At 38.6% G+C, this 16,031-nt stretch overlaps 2 protein-coding genes across 3 annotated transcripts in view; both read right to left on the reverse strand.

Moving 5' to 3' along the window:
- Positions 1-12,239, reverse strand: part of LOC136251615 (uncharacterized) — a 90,836-nt gene extending 78,597 nt beyond the window's left edge. Inside the window, exon 1 of the mRNA XM_066044072.1 lies at positions 12,135-12,239. The gene's annotated coding sequence lies outside the window, so the exon portion shown is untranslated. The remainder of the gene's footprint in view (positions 1-12,134) is intronic.
- The window catches only part of LOC136250839 (uncharacterized), a 177,557-nt gene that overhangs the window by 110,841 nt on the left and 50,685 nt on the right, over positions 1-16,031 (reverse strand). The window contains exon 14 of one of the 2 annotated variants that reach the window (XM_066043164.1): positions 12,600-13,037. The exons of the other annotated variant lie outside the window; for it this stretch is intronic. Within the exon in view, the coding sequence (XP_065899236.1) occupies positions 12,836-13,037 (202 nt within the window). The 3' untranslated portion in view covers positions 12,600-12,835. Of the gene's footprint in view, positions 1-12,599; positions 13,038-16,031 lie in introns of those variants that run through there. 2 annotated transcript variants of the gene reach the window in all.

A 16,031-nucleotide genomic window follows, 5' to 3' on the forward strand; every position in this document is an offset into this window, starting at 1 on the left:
GTGGTAGTTATTACAGCATAGCTCAGTGGGAAATCCCTACTTTGGCATGGTAGCTATAGCAATTATTTTGTGTTCAATGCCAAAGTAGGGATTTCCCACCGAACTATGCTGTAATAACTGCCATCATTCATCTCTTGTTTCACTAATTTTTATTGCTTGGATCCCTACTTCATTTTTAAATTTATAATTTTAATATACTAGTTTGTTTAGTTTTTTGCTAAGGCATACAGCTAGCTATAAACATTAGGGCTGAGCGATACTACCGTTTTAGCGATGTATCGCGATATTTTGAAAGTATCGATATCATGATATTTTGTTATTAACTATCGTGATACCATGCCTGTACATTACTGTCATTAAAAATCCATTTGTTATGCAGTACTAGGCTAAGAATCCTTGGAAATGATAAAGTCCACCCATCTGGTTTCCCCTGCAGAGAGGTGTGAACACCATAACAACCTCAAAGCATGTGTTACAATAACTGTTACTGTAAACAAGGATGATAGTGGCTAGTTTGCTATCACCTATAAGGACTTCCTGCAGGAATGCTGAGCAATATGCTATGTAGTGCCAGCTATGATTGACTTATTTGTAAGTATCGTGAACTATTCAGTATCGTGAATAGTGGCTTTAGTATCGATCGTGATACTAAAATGGCAGTATCGCACAGCCCTAATAAACATGTGACTGTTCTATTAGGGGTGACTGCTGTATTACAGTATCTCGAGTCAGCCTGCAAAGATGTGCACTTGCCCAAAAGGGGACGTGGTCATCGTGGTTTCAATCGATTATTAGAACATCTCAAGTCAGCCTTCCAACTTGAAGGTGTGTGTTCACTGAAATACAGCAAGCGTAAAAGGGGTGTGTCATTGTGGTTTCAATGGATAGATCGATAATGTGTATAGTAAAGAATGGGTGTGATCTTGTGATCTATCATGAAAGCTATCTGGTACCGGTACCTCTGTACAGTAGTGCATAGTCTAAGCACCTTAAATAATCTTGTGGTGTCTATTATGCTGCTTAGAGAATGTGTCGATACAGAAAATTAATGGTTTCATTGGATGAAGAAGAAGACAAGAAGCCTGATTGAAGAAAAAAGAAAAGACAAGGCACAGAGGGCACACACTAGTCACATCCCATGCCACTGGTGAGTTTGTTATTGTGGTGTAACATGGTGGCCGTGCACTGCTTCGTTTGGCCTCTAGGCTTGTAACTGTGGTCAGTCAGTCAGTCAGAAAGTCAGTCAAAAATTGGTGGGATCTATTCTACGGAACGGAACGATGGACTAAACTACGGAACGGAATGCTTTCTCAAATTGAAGCTAGCAGCTTACCATTGCTGTACAAGTTATCGGTGGCACTTCCAGCAGGTAATCAAATGCACCCCAAGAAAGATAAAACGAATTTAAGGATTGATTGTGGGTTCTTGTTGGTTGTCATTAGCAGGATTAGTAACGAAGGACTAATTGTGGGAATAGCTGACTCAATGTGTTCATCTTCGGATGTATCAAGTAGGGAACTTAATGCATGACTTGTTTTTACTAGTATGTGAGTTGTTTTTGCTTACTTTGACTTTCGAATGTACAATCTGGGGCCCAGCCTTTATAATCGGCATAAATCAGTGTGTAGCTACACTAGTACAAAGGAAACAAGTATGGTGACAAGCTGAACCAACTCAGTCTAAGCAGAATCTAAAGGAATTTTGTGCAGTGTGTGAGGAGTGAACATTCAGATTCCTCAAGGAGGCTATAATGCGTGAACATCAATGATTCATTAACAGAGTAGTGGACTAAATGCCAGATATCTCAACCTGAGTAGTGAGTTGAATCCAGGATGGAGTCTATTTTACAGAATGGAATGCTTTCTGGATCAAAACTTGCAACTTGGCTAGCTGCTATCATTGCTGAAATTGCATTTTATCAGTGGAGTCTCCAGGAATGGAATAGGATAACAATAAAATATTAATAGCTGTCTCGTGCAGTGATTGCTCTACTACCTGATATATCAAGCAGGTCTCTTCAATTCATTTATTACATGACCAAGGCAAGTTTGTTACTACACTACAGCAGCCGATTGGATGTCAGTTGTTTCTGCTGATCTTGACAAGATAGTTTAGAAGACCATACAATTTCTTCAGTTTCAGAGCACAATATCCACAGAGAAATTAACTAGAAAGTTACTGGTGACAGGAAAAGGCTAGGTGATCATGACTTTATTCAGTCTAATAAACAGAATATATGGTTGATTGAGTGAGGTATCACTTTCAGAATGTTCAGACGACCAGCGATGAGATGCATGGATTCATTGAATTTTTGTTGCAGTTGGAGACATTAAATATCCAAAAGCAAACTGACTGTATAATATTAATTCACTTTCTTTAGATTTTCTCAATTTGAGCCTGTATACAAATAATTACTAGTAAGTTTTTCTTAGTCACTAGAAATCCTAGAATAAAATGGGAGAGAAGATTTATCTTTGTTACCTATACTGCACAACTTCAAAGGAAAATGAAGAAAACATAGACAAATCAATAAAATTAGTACAACTACAATAAGGTGAATTACAGATTTAAATACTTTATGAATTAGAGCCTTTAGATAATTATTGTTCCAAAGCAAAATTGTAGATGGAACAACGATTGGTGAGTTCTTGGTTAATTAACGACAGTGATTGGAGATTAAAAGGGTGGTAACTTCTTGTTCTTGAATATGTTGCAAAGTGGAGGTACAAATCAAAATGGGATATCAATTTCATTATGAAAAATAAATAATCTAGCATTACTGTATTCATTTGTCCTCCACTTAAACATGCTACAACAGTGTTGGTACATTGGCAGTCTACCTTGAAATCTCAACTCGAGTAGATCCAACACAGAGCAGCCTGCACTGTAACAAATACATGTGACTGATCCCACTGTAATTTCATGGACCAGCTGGACTGGGAATCACTTGAAATTAGACAGACAAATTTAGCCTATTTTGTTGGAAGTGAAGCATGTGAAATGTTACACTTAAGAAATCCTAGGATTCTTAGGTGGTATGTAATTATGCGTGTTCCATTTCAGGTGTCTGACTAGATACATTGAAATTACACACACATCCTGGTCCAAATCATGTTTGCATGGTGGCTATGGACATGGTTTCACATGCATAGAAGGCTTATAATTGAGATTTGGTTGACCTTAGAGTTTTGGCATTTAGCCTGATTCAAGGCTAACAGTCAGACGCATTCTTGAATTTGTGCAACAGACAAAATCAGCTCACTATTGAACACGGCATTAGTCCACTGCACCGGCTGTTAATAACTCCATGCATACACATCAGTGGTGTTTGAAGAATCAGTGGTGTTTGAAGAATATAGCCTCCTTGTGGTCTGCCAAAATATTTGCTCCTCACACACTGCACAAAATCCTTCAAGTTTTAATTCAGCTGGCTCTTTCCTATTACCAGTGTCTTCCTGCTTGCTTTATTTGTACACTGACTTATGACTTAAAAAGGCTGTCCAGACTGTTTTTTACTAAAGTCAAAATAAGCAAAACAGCCCACATAAAGTGCCCTTCTTGATATATCCGTAGATGAACCATGGATGAACATCGCTGATACAGCTCATCCCACAATTAATACTTCGTTACTAATGACAACTAACAAGAAACCACAATCGATCCTTTAATTATTTTTATCTTATGTTTAATGATCCACTGGAGGTGCCACTGATAACTTGTAAGGGCAGTTTCAACAATGGTAAGTTGCAAGCTTCAATTTGAGAAAATATTCCGTTCCGTGGTTTAGTCCATCATTTCGTTCCGTTCCATAGAATAGACCCCACCTCAAAAATTCAAGTTCTGGCGATTTTTAAATTTTTATATCTGGCTACCCGTAAGTGTTTTGTTGTATTTTATGTATTACATGGACTAGTACTATTCCGTAAAGATGATTTTCATAGATATCTCTAGGATGCTTTTTATTGCAGAATTTTGGGCAGCGTGAAAAAAAAAAACGGAACGACCGTACCGTTTGATTATTGGTATGCTGAAAAGGCAAACTGGGAACTCAACCAACAACAGTGTTTTTGTAGTGAAATGCTTTGCAGCTTGTGATGCACATGCTAATTCTTACTGTACTTTTTTTTGTCTACAAGAAACAAAGTGACTACTATGATATAATAAAAGAACATAGCTACAACGAAACAAAACACACCATGAAAATGGGCTTGCTATTGTGCACCTGTACATATCAACATTCTACACATGATTACAATGATAGAGAGAGAAAACCATCAATTATGAAGTGATGAAAGTACATAAATTACAGAAAGTGTGATAGTCCTCGGTCACATGCGACCACGTGTATTGTCCTACAGAAGAACCTGCGTGGGCATGGCAAGTGTGTGAATATAAAAATAAAATAAAAAGAAGCTATATAAATTAACTAATACCAGTCACATCCAGCCACTCTTTATTATTCCTAGCCAAAAATATCCTCTCAGAGGCTAGAATACTTTGGTAGGCAGCATCATCTAAACAATTCCTTACAATAGATTTGGGGATAGTTATGGTGGGGTTGGAAAATTTGATGAAGTTCAGGTAGTTTCCAATGGAGGCTGGTTGGTAATGGCCAAGTGCTGAAATCTCTATAGTTTCATAATTACTGGAGATACGTAATCTGTCAAATTCTGCCAATAATTGTAAATATTCAACTTTCGATTGCTTTCTATTCCGTGCTGATTCCAGATGATGGGCAGAGTCTAGTGGACAGGTCAATTCCAACATAGCAACAGAATGGACTTGCGAATTGTACACAACAATATCAGGGCGATATGGAGTTATCAGAATCGAAGTTGGAATGGTAGCTTGAGGAGCTTCACAGGCTCGGTGGTTATTCAAGTCAGCAAACACTTGAATAGGTGGACAGTCAGCAAAAGCATTAGTAAGCATAGTGGCTAGAGCAGTAAGCACCTGGTTATGACGATAGGTGTAATGTTGCTGATTTAATGCAACAGGGCAACCATTCAAGATATGAGCTGTTGTGGGTCGGGAGGAATCGCATAATAAACACTTTGAATCACATTGTACTGACCACCTCCGCAGATTTATAGCAGTGGGGAGTGTATCAGAAGCAGCTCGTAAGAGAAATGATAGTTGGCCAGGATGAAACCCAGCCAGTAGCCTATTCCAAGTCTTGCAGGAGCTTTCCAATTCAGCAGAGCAACCAAACTTGGATTGGACTATTTATATTAGCTATGCCTACTCGTTGCACGCCATAATTAAAGTCACCACAATTCTGTACTATGTAGTCATGGCTATTAGCGAGCCAATTAGTACTATAAACAATTTAATAATCTTGTGGTTGAGTCATAATAAATCAGTACGATATATAAACGTTGTTCGAGTGTACGAAGCTACACCCGACGTCAGAATAGTTTCATAAATTAGCTAGGTATGCATGTTGTACAGCCTGAATAGTTTGAGGGAGGAAGTTGAACTAAATAACAGTTTGCGCCACACAACTACAGCATAGATAATCTAATCAAAAACAGCCAAGCTGTAAAAAAAGGTGCGGCCCCCAAAAAGGCCATGGTGAAAAAAGATGTGAAATCCAAGGTGGCGGCCAAGAAATGGCTGTGATGGTAGGTTAATGGTTACATTTTAATAACAACAATTCAGGTGAATTTGGTGCCAAGACCAAGCGGCACAAAATTCACCTGAATTGTTGTTATTAAAATGTAACCATTAACCTACCATCACAGCCATTTCTTGGCCGCCACCTTGGATTTCACATCTTTTTTCACCATGGCCTTTTTGGGGGCCGCACCTTTTTTTACAGCTTTGCTGTTTTTGATTAGATATCACTTCTTTTTGTATTTGTATACTGCAAAGCCGGCCTATGGCTGGATTTGGGGCTTTTTTAACCCATGTGTTTTTTTCTTTAACACAGGAAGAAGAAAAGAACTTAAAGAAGAATTTTAGTACTTCAATTATTTTTGATTTTATTAGTAATTATACAAATTATATACATATATTTATTACATGCCCATTATTCCCCACAGGATTTTTTTTTTGCAGCTGATCTCTCTACTGGGTGACTTGAAATGTAGCTGAACTATATACAGGATGGTTTCTTTGTAGCTGAACTCTCTACAAGGTAACCTCTTCTAGCTGATCTCTCTACAGGGTATTTTGTTTCTAGCTGAACTCTCTACAGGTGATTTGTTTGCAGCTAAACTCTCTACATGGTGGTGTCTTTGTAGCCGAACTCTCTACATGATGGTTTCTTTGTAGCTGAACTCTCTATAAGGTGACTTCGTCTAGCTGAACTCTCTACAGGGTGATTTTTTTGTAGCTGAACTCTCTGCAGGGTGATTTGTTTGCAGCTGAACTCTCTACATGATGGTTTCTTTGCAACTGAACACTCTACAAGGTGACTTCTTCTATCTGATCTTTCTACAGGGTGAATTGTTGTAGCTGTACTATCTACAAGGTAACTTCTTCTAGCTGATCTCTATACAGGGTGATTTGTTTGTAGTTGAATTCAGTACAGGTGGTTTCTTTGTAGCTGAACTCTGTACATGATGGTTTCTTTGTAGCTAAACTCTTTACAAGGTGACTTCTTCTAGCTGAACTCTCTACGGGGTAATTTCTCTGTAGCTGAACTCTCTATATGATGGTTTCTTTGTAACTGAACTCTCTACAAGGTAACTTCTTCTAGCTGATCTTTCTACTGGGTAATTTGTTTGCAGCTGAACACTCTACATGGTGGTTTCTTTGTTGCTGAACTCTCTATAAGGTGAATTCTTCTACCTGATCTCTCTACAGGGTGATTTGTTTGTAACTGAACTCTGTACAAGTGCGTTTTTGTGGGTGATCTCACTGCAGGTTGATTTGTTTGTAGCTGAACTCACTAAAGGGTGATTTTGCTTGTAGCTGAACTCCTTGCAGTGTATCTAGTTTCTAGCTGATCTCTCTACAGGGTGATTTGTTTGTAGTTGATCTCTCTACAAGTTGATTTGTGTGTAGCTGATCTCTCTGCAGGTTGATTAATTTGCAGCCGATCTCTCTACAAGGTAATTTGTTTGTAGCTGAACTGTCTATAAAGTGATTTATTTGTAGCTGATCTCTCTGCAGGTTGATTTGTTTTAGCTGAACTCACTACAGGGTGATATACTTGTAGCTGAACTCCTTACATTGTGTCTAGTTTCTAGCTGATCTCTCTACAGGGTGATTTGTTTGTAGCTGATCTCTCTACAAGTTGATTTGTGTGTAGCTGATCTTTCAACTGGTTGATTTGTTTGTAGCCGATCTCTCTACAGGGTAATGTGTTTGTAGCTGAACTCTGTACAAGGTGCTTTTTTGTAGGTGATCTCACTGCTGGTTGATTTGTTTGTAGCTGAACTTACTAAAGGGTGATTTGTTTGTAGCTGAACTCCTTACATTGTGTCCAGTTTCTAGCTGATCTCTCTACAGAGTGATTTGTTTGTAGCTGAACTCTCTATAAGGTGATTTGTTTGCAGCTGAACTCTCTACATGGTGGTTTCTTTGTTGCTGAACTCTCTACAGGGTGTTTTGCTTGTAGCTGAACTCTCTGCAGGGTGATTTGTTTCTAGCTTATCTCTCTACAGGTTGATTTGTGTGTAACTGATCTCTCTACAAGCTGATTTGTTTGTAGCTGAATTCTCTGTAAAGTGTTTTGTTTGTAGCTGACCTCTCTTCAGGGTGATTTGTTTCTAGCTGATCTCTCTACAGGGTGATTTTTTGTAGCTGACCTCTCTTCAGGGTGATTTGTTTCTAGCTGATTGCTCTGCAGGTTGATTTGCTTGTAGATGAACTCTCTACAGGGTAACTTGCTTGTAGCTGAACTCCTTACTTTGTGTCTAGTTTGTAGCTGATCTCTCTACAGGGTGATTTGTTTGTAGCTAATCTCTATACAAGTTGATTGTGTGTAGCTGATCTCTCTGCAGGGTGATTTGTTTGTAGCCGATCTCTCTACAAGGTAATTTGTTTGTAGCTGAACTATCTATAAGGTGATTTGTATGTAGCTAATCTCTCTGCAGATTGATTTGTTTTAGCTGAACTCTGATTTGTTTTTAGCTTATCTCTGTACAGGTTGATTTGTGTGTAACTGATCTCTCTACAAGCTGATTTGTTTGTAACTGATCACTCTGCAGGTTGATTTGTTTCTAGATGATCTCTCTACAGGTTGATTTGTTTGTTGCTGATCGCTCTAAAGGTTGATTTGTTTGTAGCTGAACTCTCTGCAAAATGTTTTGTTTGTAGTTGATCTCTCTACAAGGTGATTTTTTGTAGCTCATTTGTTTCTAGCTGATATCTCTACAGGGTGATTTTTTGTAGCTGACCTCTCTTCAGGGTGATTTGTTTCTAGCTAATCGCTCTACAGGTTGGTTTGTTTGTAGCTGAACTCTCTACATGGTGATTTACTTGTAGCTGAACTCCTTACATTGTGTCTAGTTTCTAGCTGATCTCTCCACAGGGTGATTTATTTGTAGCTGATCTCTCTGCAAGTTGAATTGTGTGTAGCTGATCTCTCTTCAGGTTGATTTGTTTGTAGTCGATCTCTCTACAAGGTAATTTATTTGTAGCTGAACTGTCTAAAAGGTGATTTGTTTGTAGCTGATCTCTCTGCAGGTTGATTTGTTTTAGCTGAACTCTCTACAGGGTGATTTATTTGTAGCTGAACTCCTTACATTGTGTCTAGTTTCTAGCTGATCTCTCTACAGGGTGATTTGTTTGTAATTGATCTCTCTACAAGTTGATTTGTGTGTAGCTGATCTCTCTGCAGGTTGATTTGTTTGTAGCCGATCTCTCTATAGGGTAATTTGTTTGTAGCTGAACTCTCTATAAGGTAATTTGTTTGTAGTTGATTTCTCTGCAGGTTGATTTGTTTTAGCTGAACTCTCTACAGGCTGATTTGTTTGTAGCCGATCTCTCTACAGGGTAATTTGTTTGTAGCTGAACTCTCTACAACTTGATTTGTGTGTAGCTGATCTCTCTGCAGGTTGATTTGTTTGTAGCCGATCTCTCTACAGGGCAATTTGTTTGTAGCTGATCTCTCTACAGGGTGATTTATTTGTAGCTGACCTCTCTTCAGGGTGATTTGTTTCTAGCTGATCTCTCTACAGGGTGATTTTTTGTAGCTGACCTCTCTTCAGGGTGATTTGTTTCTAGCTGATTGCTCTGCAGGTTGATTTGCTTGTAGATGAACTCTCTACAGGGTAACTTGCTTGTAGCTGAACTCCTTACTTTGTGTCTAGTTTGTAGCTGATCTCTCTACAGGGTGATTTGTTTGTAGCTGAACTCCTTACATTGTGTGTAGTTTCTAGCTGATCTCTCTACAGGGTGATTTGTTTGTAGCTGATCTCTATACAAGTTGATTGTGTGTAGCTGATCTCTCTGCAGGGTGATTTGTTTGTAGCCGATCTCTCTACAAGGTAATTTGTTTGTAGCTGAACTATCTATAAGGTGATTTGTATGTAGCTAATCTCTCTGCAGATTGATTTGTTTTAGCTGAACTCTGATTTGTTTTTAGTTTATCTCTGTACAGGTTGATTTGTGTGTAACTGATCTCTCTACAAGCTGATTTGTTTGTAGCTGATCACTCTGCAGGTTGATTTGTTTCTAGATGATCTCTCTGCAGGTTGATTTGTTTGTTGCTGATCGCTCTAAAGGTTGATTTGTTTGTAGCTGAACTCTCTGCAAAATGTTTTGTTTGTAGTTGATCTCTCTACAAGGTGATTTTTTGTAGCTGACCTCTCTTCAGGGTGATTTGTTTCTAGCTGATATCTCTACAGGGTGATTTTTGTAGCTGACTTCTCTGCAGGTTGATTTGTTTGTAGCCGATCTCTCTACAAGGTAATTTATTTGTAGCTGAACTCTCTACACGGTGATTTGCTTGTAGCTGAACTCCTTACATTGTGTCTAGTTTCTAGCTGGTCTCTCTACAGGGTGATTTGTTTGTAGCTGATCTCTCTACAAGTTGAATTGTGTGTAGCTGATCTCTCTGCAGGTTGATTTGTTTGTAGCCGATCTCTTTACAAGGTAATTTATTTGTAGCTGAACTGTCTAAAAGGTAATTTATTTGTAGCTGATCTCGCTGCAGGTTGATTTGTTTTAGCTGAACTCTCTACAGGGTGATTTATTTGTACTGAACTCCTTATATTGTGTGTAGTTTCTAGCTGATCTCTCTACAGGGTGATTTGTTTGTAGCTGATCTCTCTAAAAGTTGATTTGTGTGTAGCTGATCTCTCTGCAGGTTGATTTGTTTGTAGCCGATCTCTCTACAGGTAATCTGTTTGTAGCTGAACTCTCTATAAGGTGATTTGTTTGTAGCTGATGTCTCTGCAGGTTGATTTGTTTTAGCTGAACTCTCTACAGGGTGATTGCTTGTAGCTGAACTCCTTACATTGTGTCTAGTTTCTAGCTGATGTCTCTACAGGGTGATTTTTTGTAGCTGAACTCTCTTCAGGGTGATTTGTTTCTAGCTGATCTCTCTACAGGTAGATTTGTGTTGATTTGTTCATTGCTGATCGCTCTTAAGGTTGATTTGTTGCAGTTGAACACCCTGCAAAGTGTTTTGTTTGTAGCTGATCACTCTAAAGGGTAATTTGTTTGTAGCTGAACTCTCTCCACAGTGACTTGTGTGTAGCTGAATTCTGTGTAACTGAATTCTCTAGAGAGTGACTTAATTGTAGCTGAATTCTCTACACAGTGCATGACTTGTTTATAGCTGAACTTTCTTCAGTGTGACTTGTAATGTTCTGAATCTCTATAGTGATATATTTGCTTAACTCTCCTCATGGTGACTGTCTTCTTGCTGAACTGTCTATAAGATTAACTGTTTGCAGCTGAACTCCCTACAGAATAACTTGTGATGTAATAAAATTCTATAATGGAGTAAATAAATTAGCCGAATGCTCTATTAGGGTGACTGTTCTATTAGAGTATCTCGATCTCGCATTTGCTACACGGAGTTGGCTTTCGAATCACAACTCAGTGGTTTGTAATCCGATTCTTCTGTACTACTGCAAGGACTTTCTATGAAGATTATTCCAGCTATACACCGATTTTCAGTTCATTGCTCTAAGCGGTTTGCCTAGTAGGCGTGAAAACTAATACTTTTTTATTCATAAAAATCGATCGCGTAATTGTGACACAGGTTGGGTTTTGTGTCATATCTCCGTGGTCTTTATCTCGATTCCTTTCAAACCACCAAAAGGCACTCCTACGATGGTTACTCCATCTACATAGCAATTTTCAACTCATTCCATGAAGCGGTTTACCCTGTAGGCGTGACAACAAATCGATCTTGTTTTACGCGAATAATCGGTCATAACTCCTGAACCATTCATCGGATTTGTACCAAATTTGATGCTAGGATTCGCCTTTGGACTCCCTTTCTGTGTGCCAAATTTCAAGGCGATCGGAGTACGCGTTTGCTTGTTATAGCAGTTTTTGCAAGTGTGCGAAAAGAAGAAGAAAAAAAAAACGAAGAAAAAAAACGAAACTTTGGCAGCTCGTATCTCGGAAATGGCTGGAGCGATTTCCTTCACATTTAGAATGTAGACTCCCTTGGCTGGCGGGCAACTGTGTAGCAAATTTGGTTCCAATCAGATAAGTGATCACCGAGATACAAAGGTGTGAAAATGACGTTTTCGTTCTTCCTGTCAATATACTCACGGTGTGGCGCGCCGGCTTCTTGGGCCGCACGACACACTACCGTGTGTCTTGATATACCCTTTTATTTATTTTTTGGTCTACCAGTTGGGCACTGGAGGGTTTGCACAGAAGGCAAGGCCTGTACGAGGTGCTTCACCACTAGCCCAGGGAACCTAAGCGAAAATCGATGAGTCTAGTATCCTAAAGTAAAGTGGGACAAATGCTGAAAAAAAAAGCCAACCCCAGCGTGACTTCGATCTGCAGGCCACCCGGATACCGGCCAAGCGCCACACTCAGTGGTCAAACCAGGGAGGCCACCTAAGTTGGGAATTTTAAACAGTTTTATGATTATCAAGTCTACCAGTTGGGCACTGGAGGGTTTGCACAGAAGGCAGACCCTTGTGCCGGGGTATATTATCGATGACTACAGTATCTATATAATGTAACTGTGTCCAATAGACATCACGTACCTATTATATACAATGTTGCTCCGCCCTGTCACGTCCAGAATAACAAGAACTAGACCACTCTGAATACTTAGCTGCTTAGTCTCTGAATTGTATTTCCTGCTTCGCGTTGGATATTTATTAGAGGCGCGTAAACAGAGATTATGCGCCCCTCGAGGGGCAAATATTTGCAATGTTGCTAAAAGTAACGGATTTGCAATCACTCCCACAATGTATTACACGAGGTATTACACAAATATTTCAAGGATAAAAATTTCGCTGGTAGCCCCCAAAACAGCGAAAATCCCCCTCCCCCCCCCTCGAAATGTTTAAGCTATACGGTACCTCTGGCATAAGTACTTTCCACACCGTGAAAGATGGTCTCGCATGGCCAGATTGCTTTTTTGAGTGATCAGCAAAAAAAAAATGGTCTGGCCATGCGAGACTATTTACAGAAAGTGGACTAGTCAGCCCACCATCCCATCTTAGTTATTGATGGACTGATTCTCATACATGGAATGAACTACAATGGCACTGTATAGGAGTAAAGTTGCTAGCTAGCTACAAAAATATGCAAATATTGATGTAATATCCAAGGATTAACCACACAAAAACAAAAAGGCCTTAGTTTAGTTAAAATGCAAAAAAGCTAGAAGTAGCTATTAAGAAATAACTACAAGAGCGAAAAACACACTACAAATATGTAAATAACTACGTACAAACATCTAATATTGGTTGTATTGTTTATATGTCATCTGAAGATCATAATAAAGGTTGTTAGCAGACTCCAAATGACCTCCCAACTTTATAGCATCTTCACCACCATATTGCTTGTCTTCATCAGACCAGCCCAACACATAGCTATGATTACCAGCTAGTAGTTGTGTAATCTGTCCAAATTCAGGTCGAGGCTTTGGCTCAGGGTTCCTACAGAACAAAAATTACTGCATGTGAATAAAAGATAAGCCATCAACTGGAGTTGTTTAGATAGACAAAATAGGATGGTCATTACATACATAGGGACCTGCAAGAAAGCTGATGCCTGTAAATGCAGAAACTTGACATCAGTGAATACTGAAATAAAAACCAACTGCTATACTGAATTGCAGAAAAATTCCCAGGCCAGATAATGACTGAATCTCTAGACAGTCTAGACAAGTTGCTAAGGAAGCCATACAGCTAGGATCTGGATGTATTCAACCTGTACCATTCTTGCAGACTGAGTGGGACATTGGAAACAGTGGAAATTGAAAACTGAAACTGAAACTGAAAAGGAAAAACTGAAACTGAAAAACTAAAATTGGTCAAAACTTCATATTAACAGGTACCTCTTAACAAAGACCACCTCTGTAATAAGACCACCTGTATAATAAGATTGCCTCTAATAAGACCACTTCATTATAGTAGTCATGTCAAGTAGGTCCAACAAAAAGGCCATTAGATGTACTCATAATGTAATAAAGTATCAATCAATCAGACAGTACTTAAAAGTTAAAACGACAGCTGCAGGGTTGTACATAAGGATATACTATCTTATCATGCCAAGACCTAAAGTCTATGGTCATGTCACAATGAAAATGGGGTAATTGCATGCACAATTACTCTGCTGATACTGGATTTGATAATGGATTTCTCATGAATTGTGCATGATTTAAGAGTTGCATAGTTAAATTAATGATCTTGGACTTTGTGTCTTGGTAATAGTTAGACACTCGTGATAGGTGTCTTCAAGGATTTAAAAACCTGTCAATAATTACCTGCGCCTCGGTAATTACTGATGTCACCTCAGGTTTTTAAATCTTCGAGGATGCTTATTACGTGTGCCTAACAATTATTAAGACACAAAGTCAAGAATCATTAATGTTGATTTTGTAACTATGCAGCTCCTAAATCATGCACAATAATATTCATGAGAAATCCATTATCAAATTCAATTATGCATGTAATTGCTCCATTTTCATTTGTGACATGACCATGGACTTTAGGTCTTGGCATGATAAGATAGTATATCCTTTTGTACAACCCTACAGCTGTCATTTCAACTTTTAAGTACTGTCTGATTGATTGATACTTTATTACATTATGAGTACACCTTAGCTATATTTTTAGACCTACTTGACATAACTACTATAATGAGGTGGTCTTATTTTAGAGGCGGTCTTATTATAGAGGAGGTCTTATTATAGAGGTGGTCTTTGTTAAGAGGTACCTGTTAATATGAAGTTTTGACCAATTTTAGTTTTTCAGTTTCAGTTTTTCCGTTTCAGTTTTTCAGTTTCAGTTTCAGTTTTCAATTTCCACTGTTTCCAATGTCCCGACTGAGTGGTATATGCTATTCCAGCATGTGTATTTGTATAGTTCATAGTCCATGCACAAAGCATGAAAACACAGGATTTTGCTATTGAATTCATCACCTCTGCAACTGACTTCATCTGGTTAGTAATAGAATTTGCCACTTTTGCAGTATAATTCATCACGTTTACAATAGAATTCATCACTTTGGTAATTAAAGCTCAAGAATTATAGGCATTATTTACATTAGGATTTATCACTTTTGGAAATTCTAATCAGTGAGTACCTGACTAAACAAGATCACTTACATAAAGCAGTTGTTGACTAACCAGAACTTGTAGTAATTAGTTTGTTTTCAGCACTTATAATTATAGGATGCTTGATAAGGATTCCTACACTGTGGTTCAATATTGACAGATATTATTATACCACCAGGTGAGTGCCCAATATTTACATCTCTTTAACCACTACACTTAGTTACATACCCAGAAATTCCTTAATAAACAGGTACAAGGAAAAATGTGACCCAGTCTGGGAAAATCGGTCTTATCGTCTGTATTGAGAAATTCCGGTTTGGTGTGTTGTAGCTCACCAATGGTTGAAGCCTTGTGTACCAAATTTTCACATGTTTTATACCAATTCCTTACCTTCCAGAGCATCCACTGTGCAAGTAGCCAATAACTAAGTTTCCCGCCATTTTAGATAGTTTTGAAACTGTTGTTGACTGTAACAGGTGAGCTCCAAATGGGGAGGCAAGAGACTGTTCAAAAATTGAAAAGGAAGGCATAGGGATGAATTAGGCCAAGTTATGGGCCATTAAAGGTATCAAAACTAGCTAAAATGAAAGGAAATTCACAGCAGAGTTTATTTCACACCATGGAGCTGTACAGCCACATACAGCAATTCCCAGGCTGACCACAGCTCCATTAAGGCCCCACACTGCACATACGGATCGCCACTGGGCTTGGGAAAAGCAGTGAGCAAAACCAGACCACTCAAGTCTAGCTGATTTGATTGTGAAATTAGGTAGTTTATTCATGTAGCTTTGTGTTCTGGGTAAAAAAAATCCAATCTGCTGACATGGGCGATAAGACGAATTTTCCCAGACTGGGTCACAAATTAAGAATTTCAAGTTCAATTAGGGATCATAGAAAAAAGTAGGGAAACAAGGGAGGTCACCCTACACCAGAAGATATACTAGTGAACATTTAATTCATAGTTCAGTGTATACCCATCCCATGACTGAATTAGGGATTAAATGGTCCACTAGTATATCTGCAGATGTAGTGACCTCTCTTGTTTTACTTCTTTCTATTTCTTTGATCCCTAATTGCATTAGTCAGGCAGTCAGTAAAAAATCCACTCAAAGGAAGCATTTCAGGTCATACTGAAGGCACTTGGATATACCTAACCAATACTGCTATGGCACTATGAAGGTATTGTGATGATGGTTTATGGTGATATTTTTGGCCAAAAAGCCCAAACCTATTGTATAGTATTGCTATCGTACTATGCGATGGCATCATGCATTCATGGATGCACGCCCACAATAACTTACTATCTTTGCCTGTCACTGCTTATAGAACAAACAATGAGTTATGATGAAATTTCCTGCAAATGTGCTGAATT

Source organism: Dysidea avara, chromosome 3, assembly GCF_963678975.1.
Source record: "Dysidea avara chromosome 3, odDysAvar1.4, whole genome shotgun sequence".
NCBI lineage: Eukaryota > Metazoa > Porifera > Demospongiae > Dictyoceratida > Dysideidae > Dysidea > Dysidea avara.